Genomic DNA, 21931 nt, shown 5'->3' with positions numbered 1-21931 from the left:
TCCGAAAAAAATCTAAGGGTTAAAAAAAATTTCTAACTTTCTTAACAAAAATTCTAAGTTGAATAAATTCTAAGTTAGAGAATTTGCAATAATTTTCAGCAAAAAATATTCTAAGTTAAACAATTTATAAGTAAAACTTTTAGGTAAGAAATTTTTTTAAAAAAATCGTAACTTAAGAAATTTTGTAAAAATATTTTTGAAAAATTTTTCTAAGTAAAGATTTTAAGTAGAAATTTCTAATTTCAAAATAAAAACTTTTAACTTTTAAGTTAAAGTTTTACTCAAAAAAAAAATCTAAATAAAAAAAATTTTGAATTTTTTTTAAAAAAATGTTTAAAAGACTTTTTAAAGCATTATTAAATTTCAACCTTAATACTTTATCAGAAAGTTAATTAAATATTTTATTTTAATATTTTGGCTTCCAAGTCGTGACGAGGCACTAGGCCTTCTTGGTTATTGGAGCAACAACCACTTCCTTAGACAAAGCCTCATAAAGAAATTTTAATGCCTAATTTTCTCGCTGAAAGCTCTAAATCTAATTAGTTCAAGTTCAAGTCAGACAGGACTTTGGAACCCAATATAGGTTCTAGCATACTGGATTGACTAAAAATTTCTTAGGGACATATCTTTTCTAAATATTCCTAATTTGTCCCTTATGATATCTGAGATACCAATTTAAATTATTAAATTTTCTAACATTGGTCTTAGATGAGCATGCATGGTCTTTCAAATTATTTACTTGTACTTTTAAATTATCATTTTTTACTTTTAATTTTTAATTTTCTAATTTAATTCTGGCGAATTCTTCTATTGGGCAAGATTTAGCTAATATTATTTTTTTGAATTCTTAATTCCTTTTTCTAATTTACAACAATCCTTAGTTAACAATTTAACGAATTTAAACAATTTGTCGGGAGGAAAAGATCGTACCTGACTTACCTTGTCGATCTCGCTGTCCGTGTCTCCCCTTGAACTGCTGCTATCTTCCGACGTAGCTCCCCCTTCATTGATACTCTCGATGCTTATTTCGGAAGAGCTTGACTCGCAGTCGTCGTCTTGATGACTTGCCATTAGTGCAAGTCCGGAGAAAGCTTCGACTTTCGATTCAGACGATGTATCGTCCCACGTCGCTTTTAATGCTTTGCGTTTTTAAACAGGCTTCTTACCTTTATCTTTGTCCTTGTTCTTTAGCTTGGGGCAGTTGTCCTTGATGTGCCCTTGTTCGTCACAGTGGTAGCAGCGAAGGGTCCTTTTCTTTCTACTCTGTGAATGGTTAGTAGTTCTAGACTTACATAATTTCTTGAATCGTCTTACCATCATTACCATTTCCTCGTCGTCGAGAGAAGACTCTGACTCAGGTTCATATCTCGATGCTTTGAGGGTGACATTGTTCTTGGGCTCCTTCATACCTGCACATCTTGATTCGTGCACTTTAAATGTAGAAAAGAATTCTTCTAATGCAATTTTTTCTAAGTCTTTTGAAATATAAAAGACATCTACTAGTGACACCCATTTTGAATTTCTAGGAAAGGAATTTAGTGCGCACCTTAGCGAATCTCGGTTACTTACCGTCTCTCTGAGATTCGAAAGTCCGATGATGATTTCCTTTATCCTTGAGTGCATATGTGCAGCTGTCTCGTCTTCCCCAAGTCGCAGGCTGGTGAGCTGGTTGCAGAGTAAATCCCATTTTGCGAGCTTTGCTTCGGACGTTCCTTCGTGCAGCTCAAGAAACTTTTCCCAAAGTTCCTTCGCGGAGTAGTGGTTGCCGATTTGGTTGGCTTCTTGTGGCGGAAGAACACTTAGCAGATGGTACTCTGCTTTGCTGTTTGCCACATAGTCGGCTTGCTCCTTCTTCGTCCAATAGTATTTCTCCTTACCTTCCGGTGTTGTAAAACTGAACTCCATAATTAACATTAAATCAATATCAGTTTTAAAGAATACCTACATTCGCTTTTTCCAGCTAGCGAATTCCCCTTCAAACTTCGACGGGTAGGTGCTTGGTCCGGCCATTATATCGTTGCTTTGTTTGGTGGTTAGTCGTCCTGAAGCACCTTGGCTTTGATACCACTTGTTGGATCACGACGGCCGACTAGAAGGGGGTTGAATAGTCTAAAAATAAAAAGCACAACCTTTCTCGAACTTTTTTAAACTAACACTTGCATAAATTAAGAAAGCAATAAATTAAAACTGAAAACACGAGGCACACAGAGATTTACTTGGTTACAACCGGGAGGTTGTTAATCCAAGGAAGATGTCGCACTAGAATATCTCCTTCAGGCGGAGAAGCCTTTTATAGCAATGAAAATGCAAAAAGAAAGAAGCTAAACTCTAAAAGAAGCGCACAAGTGTTGGAATTATTTCTGAGTTGATATTAAGCTTTTGGATCAAGGCTATATTTATAGCCTTCGTCGGGGCGCCCCGAAGGGGTTCCGGATGCCCTGGGGGGATAAAACTTTATCCTCCAACGTTCAGATCGTAATTGACGCGATCCTAGTCAAACTTCAAGTCCGGGCGCCCAGAAGCATTCTGGGCGCCTCAGACTGTTCCGGGCGCCCCGGTTGGGAAAGTCAACCCCGTTGACTTTTTTCAGCCCGGGTCTTCTGCTCTGACTTCGTTCGCCTCAGACCGAGTCTTCCGCTTGCTTGGGTGATCTTTGCCATCCGGAATAGGGCTCACCCGAACCCAACTTCCGATCTTCTCGAGAAAGCTTCCGCTCCGGCTTCTCGTCCCTCGGAATCACCGCGTGCTTCCTTCTCATCCGCCAATGTACTCATCCGCAGTCTTCATCCCTCGGCCGCATCCCGTGCCGTCCTTCTCGCTAGCTGCGTCTCTTTCTCCTCGAGCAGTCTTCCGCTTCGGCTTCTCGTCCCTCGGAACCACCGCACGCTTCCTTCTCGTCCGTGGGTGTACTCTTCCGCAGCGCCTTGTGCCTCGGACGCACCTCGTGTCATCCTTCTCGCTAGTTGCGTCTTCCGCTCGACTACCTGTGCTCCTAAGCTCCTGCACACTTAGACACAAGGTTAAAAACACACAGGACCTAACTTAATTTGTTGATCACACCAAAACACCCGTGAGGTTCCAACACCTTGGTCATACAATCACTAATGTTATCTAATATACTTCCTAACGGTAGATTAATGATATTAATTAGAAGAGATAACCTAGAAAGTCCTGTAAAAGGGATACCCTTTGTCACATGACCCTTGGTCATGCAATCGTTAGATTACACAAGTCACTGTTGGATCGAATGAGTACGATAGAGTGGATGGTGAATATCACGCTTTTAAAACTTTTCTTTTACTCGTTAAAAATAAAGTCATGCAGCGGAAAAATAAAGAACAGTTTGGTTACTTGGTTCGAAGCCTAGGTTGACTCTTACTCCAAGGCATGCGATCCTTGACCGCACCGATGGACAATCCACTAATACTCTTCTTTCCGAAAACCTCAGAAAGAAACAGTGCGTACAATATGCAAGATAGTAACACCCTACTATCTTGTAAGAATTTAAGTACAATGCAAGATTTTTTAAAATAAAATATACCGACAATAATTGATAACGAAGATTGGTCGACACTTCTGGATGGAGCAGCTTGCGAGTCTAGAGCAATAGCAGAATCTTGCACAGAGATGATTTCAAAGCAGAACAGAGTTACCCAGCCTCGAACCTTGAGCTCTCTTTTATAAGAATCATCGATGTTTGGTCGATCGATCTTCGGTTCGGTCGACTGAACCCGCACCCTTCCTTCCTGGCTGAAATCCGATGTTGATTCGATCTTCGACAATTAATGACCATTAAGGGTTCGGTTGACCGATCCCTTTGTTCGGTCGACCGAACGGGCTCCTTCTCTGTTCGTCGAGATTTGCAGAGATTCGTTTTTACTATGCCTTTAATGTTGATCGTTCGCTCGACCGATCCTCTGGTTCGGTCGAACGATCAGTGTAATTTCTTTCTGCTTCTGATCGTTACTGATTGAATTGATCTGTGCTGAGTCAACCTGGTTCGGTCGATCGATCCCTGCGTTCGATCGACCAATCAGGACATAACCTACAAAATAGTGTTAGACAATATAATCTTGCAAAATAGATGTTAGCATAGTTATATAAAATACATTAGTAGTAATAATTGTTAGTTAGAGCCCTAGAGTCAATCATATGATGATTATTGTATGGACTCGATGTATCATATTCCTATATATTAATAAAGGCATTTCTTTATGGTTATTATACTTACTTGTATTGGTGTTAAATAACTAAGTATAATAGCGTCCTTGAGTAGAAGGTTCTTATCTATATCAATCAATTGGTTGAATTGATAGTGAGATGATATAGAGAACATTACACTTAATCATTCCTAGTCAAGTATTAACATTCAGGGACAATGTTAATACGATGAGACTAGCATGTAGGTCAACTTGATGACTTGATCTCACAAGTCATGGATATAGAAATATCAAGTTGACACATGGGTATGCATTGGAGAATGTATACTGAATGACCCATCATGAGAAAGTATCATGGATTGTTATATGAGTGTAATATACTTTCTCATGTGACTATTAGTATGACTATCAGTCTTTGGATCTGAAGTCACCATAGTTCCCTACATAAGGAATTGCATACTTTGGCTTTGTCAAACGTCACCCGTAACTGGGTGGACTATAAAGACGATTACTAGGTATGTAACAAATTATGTGGAGGGATGTGAGTGATATAGATGAGATCTATCCCTCCTATATGACGAGAGTGACATCATGATTCTTGATAGAGTGAGACCACTAAGTGCATGGCCATGCCCAAATGAGTCACTATGAGATATTGAGCTCATTTGTTTAGAGTGAGTCTACTTGGAGTTCAAGACATAGATTGATTAGAGGATGATATGGTCTATGTCTCAATTGATCAATCTAGATGTCAAGAATAGAAGGACATTGTCACATATTGTGAGAGTCACAATTAGTAGTCACAAAGGTGATGTTGGATCTCAATATTATTGTAACTTGGGTAGTAATGATGTGTTGCTAGATACTGCTCATTACTTATGCTTCTAAATGGGTTTATGAGCATTGCCAATGTTACAAGAACTTATAGGGTCACACACAAAGGGAAATTAGATGGAGATTAGGTTCATATGATGAACCAAGAGGATTAGGTTCATATGATGAACCAAATTAGATTAAGAGTAATCCAAATTAGATTAATTGAGTAAGACTCGATTGAGTTAGACTCAAGTGAGGCTAGACTTGAGTTAGACTCAAGTGAGGCTTAATGATGATATTCATTGAATTTTAAATTCAATGATAAATGATGACATTCATTGAATTATGAATTCAATTTGAATATTAGATTCAAATTTTGATTCAAATTATGGAGAGAAGAGGAGTTTCAAAATAAACATTTAATGAAGAATAAATATTCATTAAGACTCATTAATGAGACTCATTAATGGAGTTAATGAGTATTAAGTATTTTCATTTGATGAAAATACTTAAACCATTTTTACTCTTATTTTTGATTATGAATGAATCATCATTATTTTTCCTCTCTTCTAGCTCTCTCTCCCCCTCCTCCATTGCTGAACCATCCAAGAGTGCTAGCACACTCTAAGTGGTTCTTCTCCACCTATTGTCCGTGTGGATACGTATAGAGGAGTGTACGCTTGACACTCTCGAGATCCGACAACCTTTTGGACGAGTGGGATAACCGAAGGGCTTCGCAATAAGGGTAACGCTTCTTATTCATGTAGATCTAAGGTAGATCTAGGTTAGAAACTTGTACATGATTTATTTTTATATATCTTCGCACGGATCCGTGGCAAGACTTCGAGGTTTCCGCAACGCAAAAAGCGGTTTTTGTGGCTTGAAAGTCCCAACAATGGTATCAGAGCCACGTGCGAAGCATGTACAAGTTTGTATTTTATTTTTATGAAAATATTTTAGATCTGTAAGTGTCTGTAAGTTTGCTATTTTTATAGATTTTGTGAGTATTTTTCTCATAGAAGCGAAGCAACAAGTGATTGGACACTTGTAGGCTTCGACTACAGAGAAAAACCTTTTGAAACGGCAAGGTCTCGCCCAAATCATTTTGGGACAGCAGCTTAAGGCGCTGTTAGATCAAGATGAGACACTCGTGATATTCATTTCACGAGAAGGGGTGCTTCCCCTAACCCCGCAAGGGACATTGTCCTGCGATCGCGCCTGAAAATCGCTAAACGGGACCGCTGGGAAGTTATGACTCATAAAATCGATAAAATCAGTAGTATAATTATAGAAATTTATGTAAAATACATAATTTAGAATTATGTATGCTTTTGTGATGGTCATGGCTCAAAAACCCAATTTGATTGACAGAATTGTGTTGTAATTCATAATATGGCCTGCGCGCCATTTTTGTGTGTTGTGTGTGTTGTATTGATATGCGACCTGCGTGTCGTACCTTCTGTTTTATATTCTTGTTGTAAATAGATTTTAGACTCGAATGTAACTCGAGTTTCACATTTGTAATGTACAAAATGAAGTGGTGGAAGGTCCACTCAAGAAGGAGTTACGAGGAGGGTGATTTCAACACATGGCGGTCAAAGGGAGGCGCTTGAAGAAGTCGTTGACCCTAGGTTGACCGTCCGATCTTTTCATTGGCTTGAAAAGATCATAGTAGGGCCATGACTTCATCACAAAATAATTAATTATCTATCATTGCTTGTGTATGTGATGCATGATAATGTAGGATAATTAGTGCCTTGATGCATATAAGATACGAATCCACGATTAGATTAGATCTTAAACAAGTCAACTTGATATGCCTACCAAGTTTTGATACCCATCACTACCTCGATCATTTGTTGTTGTTGAATTTGCCAAAGCAGAGCAACACATATTATCTTGGTAGGGTGTGGAGGGACAACCTTGGTCCCGCCTATCAAAGCTTGGGTGAGTACAAACTCAATTAGATTGAGCATAACTAGTTAACTCAATTGGATCGGGTAAAACTATAGGCATTTTCCAATGGTTGGACGATAGGATAAAAATCACATTTATACTAAATCTTGGGCGATTTAGCCAAAGCCAACTCAAGTTTTAATATAAATGAGATTTTTGATCCTATAAACAAGAGTTGCATAGAGATGTAATTGATAATTAGTTATCTACTGATCATACTAAGTCTTGGACGTTTTAGCCAAAGTTAACTCAAGTCATAATATGATGTGGATCTTGTCCCATGAAAATTATAGCTAATTGGTAAGAATCTAGTAGTGTGGTTTGACCACATCCATGACTTGATTCTACAAAAGCTCTATAATTCAGTGGGAGCATCATTTAGTTAAATGCCTAATTAAATGATTAAAGGAATATGATATTTACTTTCTGCATTATTTCTGTTGTAGATTACCATATCGACAAACACGAACACCTTTTCCCTGCGTTCTGTCCTTGACAAGGACAAGCTCAATGGAGCTAATTTCCTGGACTAGTACAGGAATTTGAGAATCATTCTCACACAAGAAAGAAAACTGTACGTCCTGGAGTAGCCCATTCCGGAGGCACCTCTTGCCACTGCCACGTGAGCTGACTGAGATGCTTATAAGAAGCATCAAGATGACGCATTAAATGTGTCATGCCTCATGCTTGCAACCATGAACTCTGAGCTTCAGAAGCAACACGAGTTGATGACTGCTTATGACATAGTTGAACATCTTCGTCAACTATATCAAGGACAAGCAGGGCACTGGAAGAGGAACTGCAAAGGATACCTGAAAGATCTTAAGAAGAAGAGAAATAAGATTTCTACTTCAGGTATACATGTTATAGAAGTCAATCTCTCTATTTCTTCATCGTGGGTATTAGATATCTGATGTGCTTCTCACATTTGTACTAATGTACAAGCGCTGAGAAATAGCAGGGCATTGACGAAGGGCGAGATAGACCTACGAGTAGGCAATAGAGCACGGGTTGCTACTGTTGCTATTGCTGTAGGAACTTACTTTCTATCTCTGCCCTCTAGGCTTGTACTAGAATTAGATGAATGTTGTTATGTACCTGCTCTTACAAAGAACATCATTTCAGTCTCTTGTTTGGACAAAAAAGACTTTTCTTTTATAATAAAGAACAAATGTTGTTCTGTTTATTTAAAAGATATGTTCTACTGTAGTGCACCTTTAATGAACAGACTCTATATTCTAGACTTAGAGAACCCCATCTATAACATAAGTACCAAAAGGTTCAAGTCAAATGAAATGAACCAAACCTATCTCTAGCATTGTCGCTTAGGTCATATAAATGAGAATCGCTTATCTCAGCTCCATAAATATGGTTTGCTGGACTCATTTGATTTTGAATCATATGAGACATGTGAGTTATGCCTACTAGGCAAGATGACCAAGACTCCCTTTAGTGGACACAACGAAAGAGTGACTGACTTGTTAGGACTTATACATAGTGATGTATGTGACCTTTTCAATGTCGCTGTCAGAGGTGGTTATAGGTACTTCATCACATTTATTGATGATTTCAGTAGATATGGTTATGTGTATTTGATGATACATAAATCACAATCCTTTGAAAAGTTTAAAGAATTCAAGAATGAAGTACAAAACCAGCTAGGCAAGTGTATTAAAATACTTCGATCAGATCGAGGTGGTGAATACCTTAACCATGAGTTTCATGACTATCTAGCTGAGTGTGGGATCCTATCCCAACTCACTCCTCCTGGAACACCACAGTGGAATGGTGTGTCCAAAAGGAGGAATCGTACCCTATTAGATATGGTACGATCTATGATGAGTCACACGGATCTTCTTATATCCTTTTGGGGATATGCTCTAGACACAGCAACCTTCACACTTAACCGTGTTCCATCCAAGGCTGTGACAAAGACACCATATAGGATATGGACTGGGAGAGATGCCCAGGTGTCTTTTATGAGGATTTGGGGTTGTAAGGCTTACGTTCAACGTCAAGTCTCGGACAAACTGGGACCCAAATCCGATAAGTGCTATTTTATAGGATATCCCAAGGAAACGAAAGGATATTACTTCTACATTCCCAGTCAACACAAAGTGTTTGTGGCAAAGACTGGGGTATTTCTAGAAAGGGACTTTGTTTTTAGAAAAAATAGTGGGAGTACGTTTGATCTTGAAGAAGTTCAAAATATGGACCATAGCACTGAAGCCTTGATGGAAGTTGAACTAGAACCACAAATTATTGTGGATGATGAGATTGTTCCAAAAGGAGTTGAGGAACAACAACCAGTTCAAGTAGACCTACCTCTTCACAGGTCTGATAGGGTACGTCGTCAGCCTGAGAGATACTCATTTCTCTTGTTTGACCATGATGACGTTATGCTGGTTGAGAATGAGCCTACCTCCTATCAGGAAGCTATGATGAGACCAGATTCTGAGTTATGGCTAAAGGCCATGAGATCCGAGATGGAATCCATGTACACCAACCAAGTATGGACTTTGGTTGATCCACCTGAAGGGGTCAAACCCATTGGGTGTAAGTGGGTCTTTAATAGAAAGACTGACATGGATGGACTTACTACCTATAAGGGTCGCTTGGTAGCTAAAGGTTTCAAGCAAATTCATGGTATTGACTATGATGAAACGTTTTCTCCAGTAGCGATGTTTTAGTCCATTCGGATCATGCTTGCTATTGCAGCATACCACGATTATGAGATCTGGCAGATGGATGTCAAAACCGCGTTTCTGAATGGAAACTTGCTCGAGGATGTGTACATGACACAACTTGAGGGTTTTGTAGATCCATTGCATACTGACAGAGTATGCAAGCTGCATAAGTCCATTTATGGACTAAAGCAAGCTTCTCGGAGCTGGAATCTTCGATTCGATGATGCGATCAAACAGTTTGGTTTCATCAAGAATGAAGATGAACCCTGTGTCTACAAGAAGGTTGTTAGGAACACAGTTGTCTTCCTTGTCTTGTATGTGGATGACATACTACTCATTGGGAATGACATCCCTTTGCTGCAGTCTGTAAAGACTTGGCTGGGAAATTATTTCTCAATGAAGGACTTAAGTGAAGCAGCTTGTATTCTAGGCATAAAGATCTATAGAGATAGATCTAAGAGATTGCTTGGTCTAAGTCAAAGTATATATATTGACACGGTATTACTACGGTTTGCCATGCAGAATTCCAAGAAAGGATTTCTGCCGATGCCACCTGGTGTGAGTCTTTCGAAGACTCAAAGTCCCTCTTCTAGAGAGGAGAGAGACTGCATGGATAAGATCCCTTATGCTTTAGCCATAGGATTTATCATGTATGCCATGCTATGTACTCGTCCTGATGTTTCGTATACTTTGAGCATGACGAGCAGATACCAGTCAGATCCATGTGAATGTCATTGGATAGCAGTCAAGAATATTCTTAAGTACTTGAGAAGGACAAAAGAATATTTCTTGATATTTGGAGGCGAGAGCGAGCTAGCTGTAAAGGGTTATAGTGATGCTAGCTTCCAAACTGACCAGGATGATTATAGATCGTAGTCTGGGTTCGTGTTTTGCTTGAATGGTGGTGCTGTGAGCTGGAAGAGTTCGAAGCAGGACACAGCCGAGTATATTGCTGCATCAGAAGCAGCAAAGGAGGTAGTTTGGATCCGTAAGTTCATTACTGAGCTTGGGGTGGTTCCTAGCATAGCCGATCCTACAGAGCTCTATTGTGACAACAATGGAGCAATTGCACAGGCTAAGGAACCCCGCTCACACCAGCAGACCAAACACATACTACGGCGCTTCCATCTCATTTGAGAGATCATCGATAGAGGAGATGTGAAGATTTGCAGAGTGCCCACAAAGGCTAACGTCGCTGATCCCTTGACCAAGGTTGTGGCACAGAGAATGCATGATGGTCACACTAGGTCATTGGGGCTTAGAGCCTACACTGATTGACACTAGTACTAGTGGGAGATTGTTAGTTAGAGCCCTAGAGCCAATCATATGATGATTGTTGTATGGACTCGATGTATCATATTCTTATATATTAATAAAGGCATTTCTTTATGGTTATTATACTTACTTGTATTGGTGTCAAATAACTAAATATAATAGCGTCCTTGAGTAGAAGGTTCTTATCTATATCAATCAATTAGTTGAATTGATAGTGAGATGATATAGAGAACACTACTCTTAATCATTCCTAGTCAAGTATTAACATTCAGGGACAATGTTAATGCGATGAGACTAGCATGTAGGTCAACTCGATGACTTGATCTCACAAGTCATGGATATAGAGATATCAAGTTGACACATGCGTATGCATTGGAGAATGTATACTGAATGACCCACCATGAGAAAGTATCATGGATCGTTATATGAGTGTAATATACTTTCTCATGTGACTATTAGTATAACTATCAGTCCTTGGACCTGAAGTCACCATAGTTCCCTACATAAGGAGTTGCATACTTTGGCTTCGTCTAACGTCACCCGTAACTGGGTGGACTATAAAGGCGATTACTAGGTATGTAACAAATTATGCGGAGGGATGTGAGTGATGTAGATGGGATCTATCCCTCCTATATGACGGGAGTGACATCATGATTCTTGATAGAGTGAGACCACTAAGTGCATGGCCATGCCCAAATGAGTCAATATGAGATATTGAGCTCATTTGTTTAGAATGAGTCTACTTGGAGTTCAAGACATAGATTGATTAGAGGATGACACGGTCTATGCCTCAATTGATCAATCTAGATGTCAAGGATAGAAGGACATTGTCACATATTGTGAGAGTCACAAAGGTGATGTTGGATCTCAACATTCTTGTAACTTGGGTAGTAAATGTTGTGTTGCTAGATACCGCTCATTACTTATGCTTCTAAATGGGTTTAGGAGCATTTCCAATGTTACAAGAACCTATAGGGTCACACACAAAGGGCAATTAGATGGAGATTAGGGTCATATGATGAACCAAGAGGATTAGGTTCATATGATGAACCAAATTGGATTAAGAGTAATTCAAATTAGATTAATTGAGTAAGACTCGATTGAGTTAGACTTGAGTTAGACTCAAGTGAGGCTTAATGATGATATTCATTGAATTTTAAATTCAATGATAAATGGTAACATTTATTGAATTATGAATTCAATTTGAATATTAGATTCAAATTTCGATCCAAATTATGAAGAGAAGAGGAGTTTCAAAATGGCCATTTAATGAAGAATGAATATTCATTAAATACTAATTAAGACTCATTAATGAGACTCATTAATGGAGTTAATGAGCATTAAGTATTTTCATTAGATGAAAATACTTAAGCTATTTTTACTCTTATTTTTTATTATGAATGAATCATCATTATTTTTCCTCTCTTCTAGCTCTCTCTCCCTCTCCTCCATTGCTGAACCACCCAAGAGTGCTAGCACACTCTAAGTGGTTCTTCTCCACCTATTGTCCGTGTGGATACGTATAGAGGAGTGTACGCTTGACACTCTCGAGATCCGGCAACCTTTTGGATGAGCGGGATAAGCGAAGGACTTCGCAACAAGGGTAACGCTTCTTATTTATGTAGATCTAAGGTAGATCTAGGTTAGAAACTTGTACATGATTTATTTTTATATATCTTCGCACGGATCCGTGGCAAGACTTTGAGGTTTTCGCAACGCAAAAAGTAGTTTTTGCGGCTCGAAAGTCCCAACAATAATAGACAATTCAACTGTCTTGATCTCAACTTAGAAACCTTCCTGGTTTCTTCAGTTGGATCAGTGACCTTAGGTTGTTCCCTTCAGGAACCCGACCTCTTTGTCACTCCTCCAGTTATTTACCTCAACCTACCTGCCAAATATTGATCCTCCAAATCTTGTTTGGACTTTTCACTTAGCCTTGATCGGCTCGCCAGGACTTTTCTTTCGATCTTCAGTCCTCCAGACCTCTCGATCACACTGCCAAGCGTCATGTCCTCTCGATCCACTTGGACTTTCACCTGGGTTCCACGATCTGCTAAGACTTCTCCTACCTAGCCTTTAGCTATGTCTTTCCCGGTTGAGAAAATAACCTGCACACTTAGTCAACTTGTTAGATGACAACAAGACTTAATTTGAACCTTTGACAACATCAAAACTAAGGTTTGATTCTAGTGTAACTTGCACCAACAATCTCCCCCTTTTTGATGTTTGGCAACCAAGGTTCAAAGTTAAGTTAAAAAAGTACAGAAATAACCAAGCATTTTTAATTTACACTCTCCCTTTGAGTTGAACAACTCCCCCTGAATTCACTATCTCTTTCCCTTTGACACACATCAAAAATAGAGGAAGCTTACAAATAGCCTCAAAAAGGAAAGCATAAGCTAATTTATTAAAAAATTTAGAGGGAAATTTAAAATTTTGAGAAGTTATAGGTTAAAAAATATCTAAGAGTAAAAATGAGAATATTGAACACTCTGTAAGGTTTGAAAAGTTTAAGGCATTGAATTTGAAAAGTGAAGCCAAATTTTTGAAAAAAAAATCATAAAGTAAAAGTGTGAAAGATTTTGAAGAGTATAAATTTTCTTAAAATATAGCAAAGTTATAGTTATTCTAAAGAAAATAATTTGAACATTTGAGTGCAAAGTTAAAATTTTAACAAAGTTAAAATTTTAAAAATTTGGTAAAGTAAAATTTTAATAAAGCTTTAGCTAGAATAAAATTTTTAGAAAAATTTAGTAAAGATAAAATTTGAAAAATTACTAAGGAAATAAATTTGAATAAATAGAAGAATAAAAACTTTTCTAAATTCATAAGCTCCCCCTAAAATTAATAATTCTTAAAAGTCCAAGCATGGTTTAACAACTAAAAAATGTCCTTATGATGAAATGTCTAACTTTAGTACAATGTTAACTACCACAAGATAGTAGCTATTGACTCAGGTTGGTCAATTTGAGCATTTAGAACTAACTAGGTTGTTACTAGCTAGTAAACTCAAACTGATCAATGTATATGGTTTAAAGTCCATATTTATAGCCATGCACTAACATAAACATCTGAAATCTTAGGCTAAGTCCTAAGCATCTCACCCATTCTAAGTTTTACAAGCAAGGGATCCTACTGTGCTTGTGAGATGCAGACTCCTAAAACTATAGGATCATGCAATTCTATGGTAGGATCGATATCTAGGCTACTCCAGAAAGATAAAAATATTTTGAAAGGATTTTGGAAAACAAAATTTTGAAAGGGGAAGTTTACAAAATTAATTTTGAAAAACTACTAAGTAATATTTTCAAAAACATGTTAAGAAGCCTACTCTATAAAGCACATCCCTAATTATCTTCTTAAGTTACTAAATTCAGCTTCAGATAATGGTTAGTAAAAATATCAGCTAAGTTTGATTTTGAGTCAATATAGTTAAGTATAGTATTCCCTTTGGAGACATGATCCCTTATGAAATGATGTTTAACTTCTATATGGTTAGTTCTAGAGTGATGTACTAGATTTTTAGTTAGATTTATAGAATTTATATCATCAATGTAAGTTTTTACATTCTTATATTCAAGATTAAAGTCTTTTAAGGTATGGGACATCCATAGCAATTGAGCTACGCATTCACCCATTGCTATGTATTCGGCTTCAGTGGTAAATAAGGCAACACAATATTGCTTACGACTAAACCAACTAACTAAAAATGATCCTAGCAATTGACATCCTCCACTAGTACTCTTTCGATCTAACTTACACCCGGTATAATCCGAATCAGAATAGTCAACTAAGTCAAATTGTGACGTTCTAGGATACCACATTCCTACATTAATAGTTCATTTTAAATATTTAATAATTATTTTAACCAAAGATAAATGGGACTCTTTTGTGCAAGTTTGATAGCGAGCACACATACTTACTATAAATAAAATGTTAGGTCTGCTTGTAGTTAAGTAGAGTAGGCTACCTCTCATACTTTGATAATATTTTAAGTCAACTGATTTACCATTGTCATCACTATCTAGATTAATGTTACTTGTCATAGGTGTTCTAATTTCTTTTGAGTTTTCTATACCAAATTTCATAAGTAGGTCCTTTGTGTATTTAGTTTGATGTGCATAGTTACCATCTTTAGTTTGTTTGATTTGAAGACCCAAAAAATAATTTAATTCTCCAACTAAACTCATTTCAAATTCATTTTCCATTAAGGTTATAATTTCTTTTAAGAATTTTGAGTTTGTTGAACCAAATACTATATCATCTTCATAGACCTGGGCTATGAAAATGTCAGAATTAAGGGTTTTAATGAAAAGTGTAGGGTCAATTTGACCTTCTTTAAACCCTTTCGAATTTAGAAAGCTAGACAGTCTTACATACCAAGTCCTAGGTACTTGTTTCAAATCATATAATGCCTTTTTAGTTTAAAAACATATTTTGGGTTTTCGAGATCTTCAAAACTGGACGGTTGACTTACGTAAACTTCTTCTTTAATTTGCCCATTTAAGAAAGCAGATTTAACATCCATTTGGTATAATTTGAATCCCTTATATGCTGCGTAGGCTAGCAACATTCTAATTGATTCAAGTCTAGCTACCGAGGCATAAGTCTTGTCGTAATCTAGTCTTTCGACTTGACTATACCCTTTGGCAACTAGTCGGACTTTATTCCTTATGATTTCTCCTTGATCATCTAATTTATTTCGAAACACCTATTTGGTGTCAATGACTGTCTTTCCTTTTGGTGGAGTGACTAGATCCCAAACTTGATTTCTTTCAAATTGACCTAACTCTTCTTGCATCGCAATTACCCAATCGAGCACTGACAATGCATCATTAATGGTTTTAAGTTCAATTTTGGATATTAGTGCTATTTAACTTAAGTTCCTAAAGGCGGATCTTGTTTGAACCCTTAATTCAGGATTACCTATGATTTGATCAATCAGATAATTAGGGTTTAATTTTAATATTCGTGGATTAGAATTTTTAGGCTGTTTGGTTTGTGTTAATTGTTCCTCTTCCTCTTGATTAGTTGAACTTTGTTGAGTAATAGTTATGATATTATTTTCATCAAAAGTTACATTTGTGGTTTCTTCAATTTTCAAAGTGCTCTTGTTATAAACCATATAGGTTCTACTTAGCTTGTAGATGAATAGCTAAGAAAAATTTCTTGTTGAGTCCTTGAAGTGAATTTCCCTAGGTAATCTTTATGGTTTAAAATATGCACATTATATCCAAATACTTTAAAATATTTTATGTTAGGAATTTTATTAAAATAAATTTCATAAGATATTTTATTTTGACTTTTGTTAATTATAATTATATTTTGGACATAATAAGTTGTATTAATAGCTTCAACCCAAAAATATTTAGGTAAATTATATTCATTTAACACTGTTCTTGCAGCTTCCTGTAAGGTTCTATTTTTGCGTTCTACTAGACCATTTTTTAATGAAGTTTTTGGGCATGAAAATTTATGATGATAACCATTTTCTAAGCAAAAGTTAGTAAAATATTGATTTTTTAATTTCCCTCCATTATCACTTCTAATTTTATTAATTTTAATTTCTTTTTCGTTTTCTATTTGTTTGCAGAAATTTCTAAATGTCTCAAAAGTTTTAGTTTTATTAGATAAGAATTTAACCCAAGTGTATTTTGAGTAGTCATCTATAATTACTAAGCAGTATAAGCTTCCATTTAGTGATTTTATACCATGAGAGTCAAATAAATCTAAATATAAGAGTTCAAGTATTTTATTAGTTAATTTACGAGTTGATTTAATTTATTTTTCTTGTTGACAAGAATTACAAAACTTGTTTTCAGGATTTTCTAATTTTGGTAGACCCTTAACTAATCCATTTTTGTTTAATTTTAGTAAATTCCTAATATGGGTGTGAGCTAATCTCCTATGCCACAACCATGTATCTTCATGATGTATTAAAAAAACACTTGGATAATGCTTTAGGTAGATTAATTGAGTATATATTTTTATCTCTAAATCCTATTAGCAATATATTAGTTGAATCATTGTAACTTATTAGGCATTCAGAAGAAAGAAATTTGACTGTAAATCCTGAATCACATAATTGACTTATACTAAGCAAATTATAATGAAAGTGTTCAACAAGTAAAACCTTTTTAATTGATATATTAGATTGTAATTGAATTTCACCTGTATCAATTACTTTTAGTTTACCATTATTTCCAAAGACAACTGATCCTAGGTTTTTGAACTTGATATTGGTAAGTTTGTGCTGATCCCCAGTCATATGTCTGGAGGCCCGGACCTTTAATGTAAATTATGAGGCAAGTGCCTCGGGCCCACAAATTTTAGAGGCACTAAAATTTTAAAAATAATATATATATATATATATATATATATATATATGAGTTGTGATATGCTGCACGACGTTACTATGCGCGTCGCGCAGCATATCAACTTTCTCTTTTTTTTAAAATTATTTTATTTTAAATATTTTAATTTCTTTATATAAAATCTTAATACATAATAGATATATCCCCTAAACACATTACAATACTCCGTAAATACTTAAATTTATTTTATTTTTAATTTTTCTTTTAACTAAATACCATAATCCAATTAGGAAGGCTAAATCCTATAGGTAAAATTTTAAAAAAGAAAATTAGTTTAAAAATTATAACCCAATTAGGAAGTCTGAACTCTATAAAATAAATCTTAAAAATATTTTTTAATTCATAATAAAAATAAATAAATTTTGAATTAAAAAAAATCAATACTTCCTTATATAAATCCCTAATATATTAATATATCCCCTTAACATATTACAATACTCCGTAAATACTTAAATTTATTTTATTTTTAATTTTTCTTTTAACTAAATATTATAATCCAATTGGGAAACCTGAACCCTAAAGGTAAAATTTTAAAAAAGAAAATTAGCTTATAAATTATCACCAAATTAAGAAACCTGAACTCTACAAATAAAATTTTAAAAAAGATATTTTAATTATTTTTTAATTCAAAATTAAAAAAAATAAAAAAATAATGAAATCTGATTTACTGTGCAATGTGCAATAGATTATATACATATATACTATTTTATTTATTTTTTTTTTCTTGCCCTAAATGCTCTTGCTTATCCTCTCCATATACCACATCCTATTCGCCCCTCTACAACGGCAGAAGTGTTGCAAGCCGCCTCCGTTGTTTCGTCATCAGCTCTACCTCTACGGCTCTGCGTCACTGCTGTTGCTCCCATCGATGACTCAACGACTGCTGATTCACCTTCTTCCGCTCACCTTGACGGCTTGGCCTCCCCCTCCCCCATTGTTGCAGTTTGGAAGATGAATTTTATATTTTGTTTGGATCATTTTGACTTTATTAATATTTGCTTATGATATATTTTTTTACCTTTTATTTCTAGAATTAAAAATGTTGTTATATTACATTGATTGAAAAATATATGAATGTCAAATTTTGAGGGCATCATTTTTTATGTTCGCCTCAGGCCCCAAAATCACAGGTCCGGCACTGGTAACCGCTGTCCAAGATCTATTTATCTAGAGTTTTGGATTCCTACACAAAACGTAGGATTTAAACCAAAGTTTGGTTAGAGGATGAATTTAATTAAGTGGATAAATTTTTAGAATTTTAGTTATATTGTTGATTTAGTTGTATTAATATAATACTTGGGTTGAATTAGTTTAATTAAGTTTGAATATTATTTAGTGTTTAAAATATTTTTAAAAGAATATTAATTAAGTTTTTTTTTAAAATTTAATTAAGTTGTAATTAAGTAATGTTAATTAAGTTTTAATTAAGATTTAAAATTGTTTTAAAATAATATTAAATTTTAGAATTAAACATTTAATTAAGTTTTAAGATAATTTAAATTAAGTTTTAAAAATTAAATTAGTTAAGTTTTAAAAGAATTTAGTTTGAAAAATAAGTTATTTAAGTTTGAAATTATTAAGTTTGAAATTAAGTTTAAAATAATTTTTAATTTTTTAATTAAATTTAAAATAATTTTTAATCAAAATAATTTTTAATTTTTAATTAAGTTTAAAATAATTTTTAATTTTTAATTAAGTTTAAAATAATTTTAATTTTTAATTTTTAATTAAGCTTAAAATAATTTATAATTTTTTAATTAAGTTTAAAATCATTTTTAATTTTTAATTAAGTTTAAAATAATTTTTAATTAAGTTTTTAATATTTTTTAATTTTGTTTTTAATTAAGTTTAAAATAATTTAGTGATTGCCCAACAAAAGTACTCGACGAGTGCGGACCTTGGAGTACTAGGAGTCGACTAAGACTCCGAACCAAGTAAAAATAATTTGTGTTAGCATTATCATTCGTATTTCCGCTACGTACTTAATTCAAAATTTTAAATTGCTATCCTCGCCCTCTAGCGAGCTCTACGATCTAATATAAATGATCCAATTCACTCATGAATTATTCGAAACTTGATTTGATAGAAGCTCATTTGAGCTCATTTAATGATGCTTGTTAAGATAAACAAACCAATCTCAAGCTTTACAATATTCAGCTCGCTAGCTTGTGAACATATTCATTAGTAAGCTCATGAATCAACCTTTAAATGGAAAAATAATAATTTTGATATTGAATTTATAGATTTTATACTCTATTTATGAAAAATATAGATAAATATATTAAATTTATTTATTAGAATTAAATTGTAAATTTTAATAAAATATTATAATTTCCTCTAAATATATAATTTAGTTTTTTTTAGTAAATATTTAAATTTATAATTTATATTTATTAAGCTCGTTTAGACTCAAATAAACTCGTGAGCCACGAATATATTCATTAAATAAAGTTCGAGTTTGGCTTGATTATAAATGAGTCAAACTTAAATATTTAAGAGTTCAGCTCGACTCGGCTAGACTCGATTACACTCCTAATTACTTACTTTACTTAGTCGTGGGAATGTTCAATCTACACCTAGATCTTATCAAATTTCAACAATTGTATGCCATGACACTCATCAAAATAACAAATATTAACTCTAACTTAAATGTTTTGATATTTTTTTTTTTGCCAAGTTTATCAAAACTATATATTAATGTCTCAAGTTTGCCCTATGGACAATCTCCTCCGTACTCAAACCTCCTAGCTAGGCTACTATTGCAGTTTAGAAATAAAATCATAAGTTTAGTTTAATAATTAAAGAGAACTAAAAAAAAAAAAGTGTGATTCGGTGGCAACAACCCTTGTAATTAATTAATACTAAACCCCTACTTGGGCTCGCTAATTGTTACTGGATTTGGCGCCAGATTTATACTTGACTTCAAGGCAAATAATGACGAAATTACACGTACGTGAAATTTAATTAAAGAAAGAAAAGGAATGATTGGATGGCAACAACTTTAATTAATTAATTAATACTAAACCCCTAGTTGAGTTCGCTAATTGCTGTTGGATTTATCCTTGACTTGAAGTCCTGATTAATTCTATATATATCTCCTAATATTTCGCAGCAACTAATTCTGTTGAGTGTGTTTGCGATTTTCCCGCTTTTATTTTGGTTTGCTGCTGCTCTATTTAAACTCCTCCGATCCTTCCCTTCAGTTTCCACTCCAACTCGATCGATCGAAACCTAACATCTCCTCGATCTCCAGCTTCCAGTACTACTTTAGTATTTCTAATATCATCAAACTCATAATGGCTGTCGCAGTTGTCAACAACGATATGCTAAGTTCCTCTTCCGCCGCCAGCACCAGCAGAATCGAGGTTCGCTCCGTGTGGGCTCATAGCCTCGACGAGGAGTTCGCCCTTATCCGCTCCGCCGTCCCGTTCCACCCCTTCGTCGCGTTGGACACCGAGTATCCTGGCGTCGTCGTCGCTTCCAAAAATCCCTACTGCACCCTCACCCTCCCCCAGCGCTACGAATTGATCCGCGCCAACGTCGAGGCCCTCCGCATCGTCCAGGTCGGTCTCACCCTCTCCGACGCCGCCGGCAACCTCCCATGTGCCATCTACAGCGACGGCACTTGTGTGCGTTACGTGTGGGAATTTAATTTCCGTGACTTCGACATCAACCGCGACCGTTACGCCCCTTCCTCCGTCGAGCTGCTCAAGGCTAATGGCATCGATTTCCAAAAGAATCAAATATGGGGCATCGACTCTTGCAGATTCGCCCAGCACTTGGCCACCTCAGGCTTGCTTTCCTTTGGCCATTTTTCTCCCGTCTCCTGGGTTACCTTCCAAGGCGCCTATGACTTCGCCTTCCTAGTCAAGATGCTGACATGCGACTGCAAATTACCAAAGACCGTTCGTGAGTTTTTGCACCTCGTTCACTTCTTTTTCGGCAAAAGGGTGTTCGATGTGAAGCACCTTAGCAAACATTGTCCTGGGCTTTACGGAGGATTGGAGCGGGTGGCCTCTACCGTCCGAGTTGAGCGAGCAGTGGGCTCTCGACATCAATCCGGCTCCGATAGCTTATTAACATGGCAGGTGTTCTACCAAATCGCTTCTCGTGTGAATCCACAACTCATCGATCGTCCAGAACACATGGGAACTCTCTTTGACCTCCAACTGCAATAGTATATATAGTAATTAATCCAACTAGTGGTGACTTTTGGGTTCTACAATAGAGTTTATGATTTATCACAGTTGATAGTGGTTCAGCATTAGATTAATTTGACCACAAGATTAATTGTCCATTGCTTTATCGTATCTTTTTGTAAAGTACACATTACATGTTGTCGCATCGTCATATATGCAAACAAATTGTCAATATTAATTCTTAATTTGGATCATGAGTAGTACTTGTTCTTTTGCTTTGCCTTAGATATAATCATCCCCTTGTGTAGTCTTCTGGATCATACTCTATTCAAATTATGAACGATACTCAAATACATGCTACACTGCATGATTGATCTTTTGGAAGGCTTGTAATGTGCATAGTATAAATAAGCTTGTAAGGCTTATAATCATCCCCTAGGCATGTTCAGATTTAATTAACCACATGACCTTAATCACGTGTGTACAAATAACTTACAATTCACTTAATATAAATACATCATTAC

At 35.6% G+C, this 21931-nt stretch overlaps 1 protein-coding gene across 1 annotated transcript; it reads left to right on the top strand.

Annotated features, from left to right (window-relative positions):
• Window positions 1-20564: 20564 nt before the first annotated feature.
• LOC122013781 (probable CCR4-associated factor 1 homolog 11) lies at window positions 20565-21446 on the top strand. The gene has a single exon (XM_042570009.1). The coding sequence runs from the start codon at window positions 20565-20567 to the stop codon at window positions 21444-21446; it is 882 nt and encodes a 293-aa protein (XP_042425943.1).
• Window positions 21447-21931: the final 485 nt, after the last annotated feature.

The sequence above is a fragment of the Zingiber officinale genome, chromosome 8B (genome assembly GCF_018446385.1).
Source record: "Zingiber officinale cultivar Zhangliang chromosome 8B, Zo_v1.1, whole genome shotgun sequence".
Classification (NCBI taxonomy): domain Eukaryota; kingdom Viridiplantae; phylum Streptophyta; class Magnoliopsida; order Zingiberales; family Zingiberaceae; genus Zingiber; species Zingiber officinale.
This window is presented reverse-complemented; position numbering and strand designations above follow the sequence as displayed.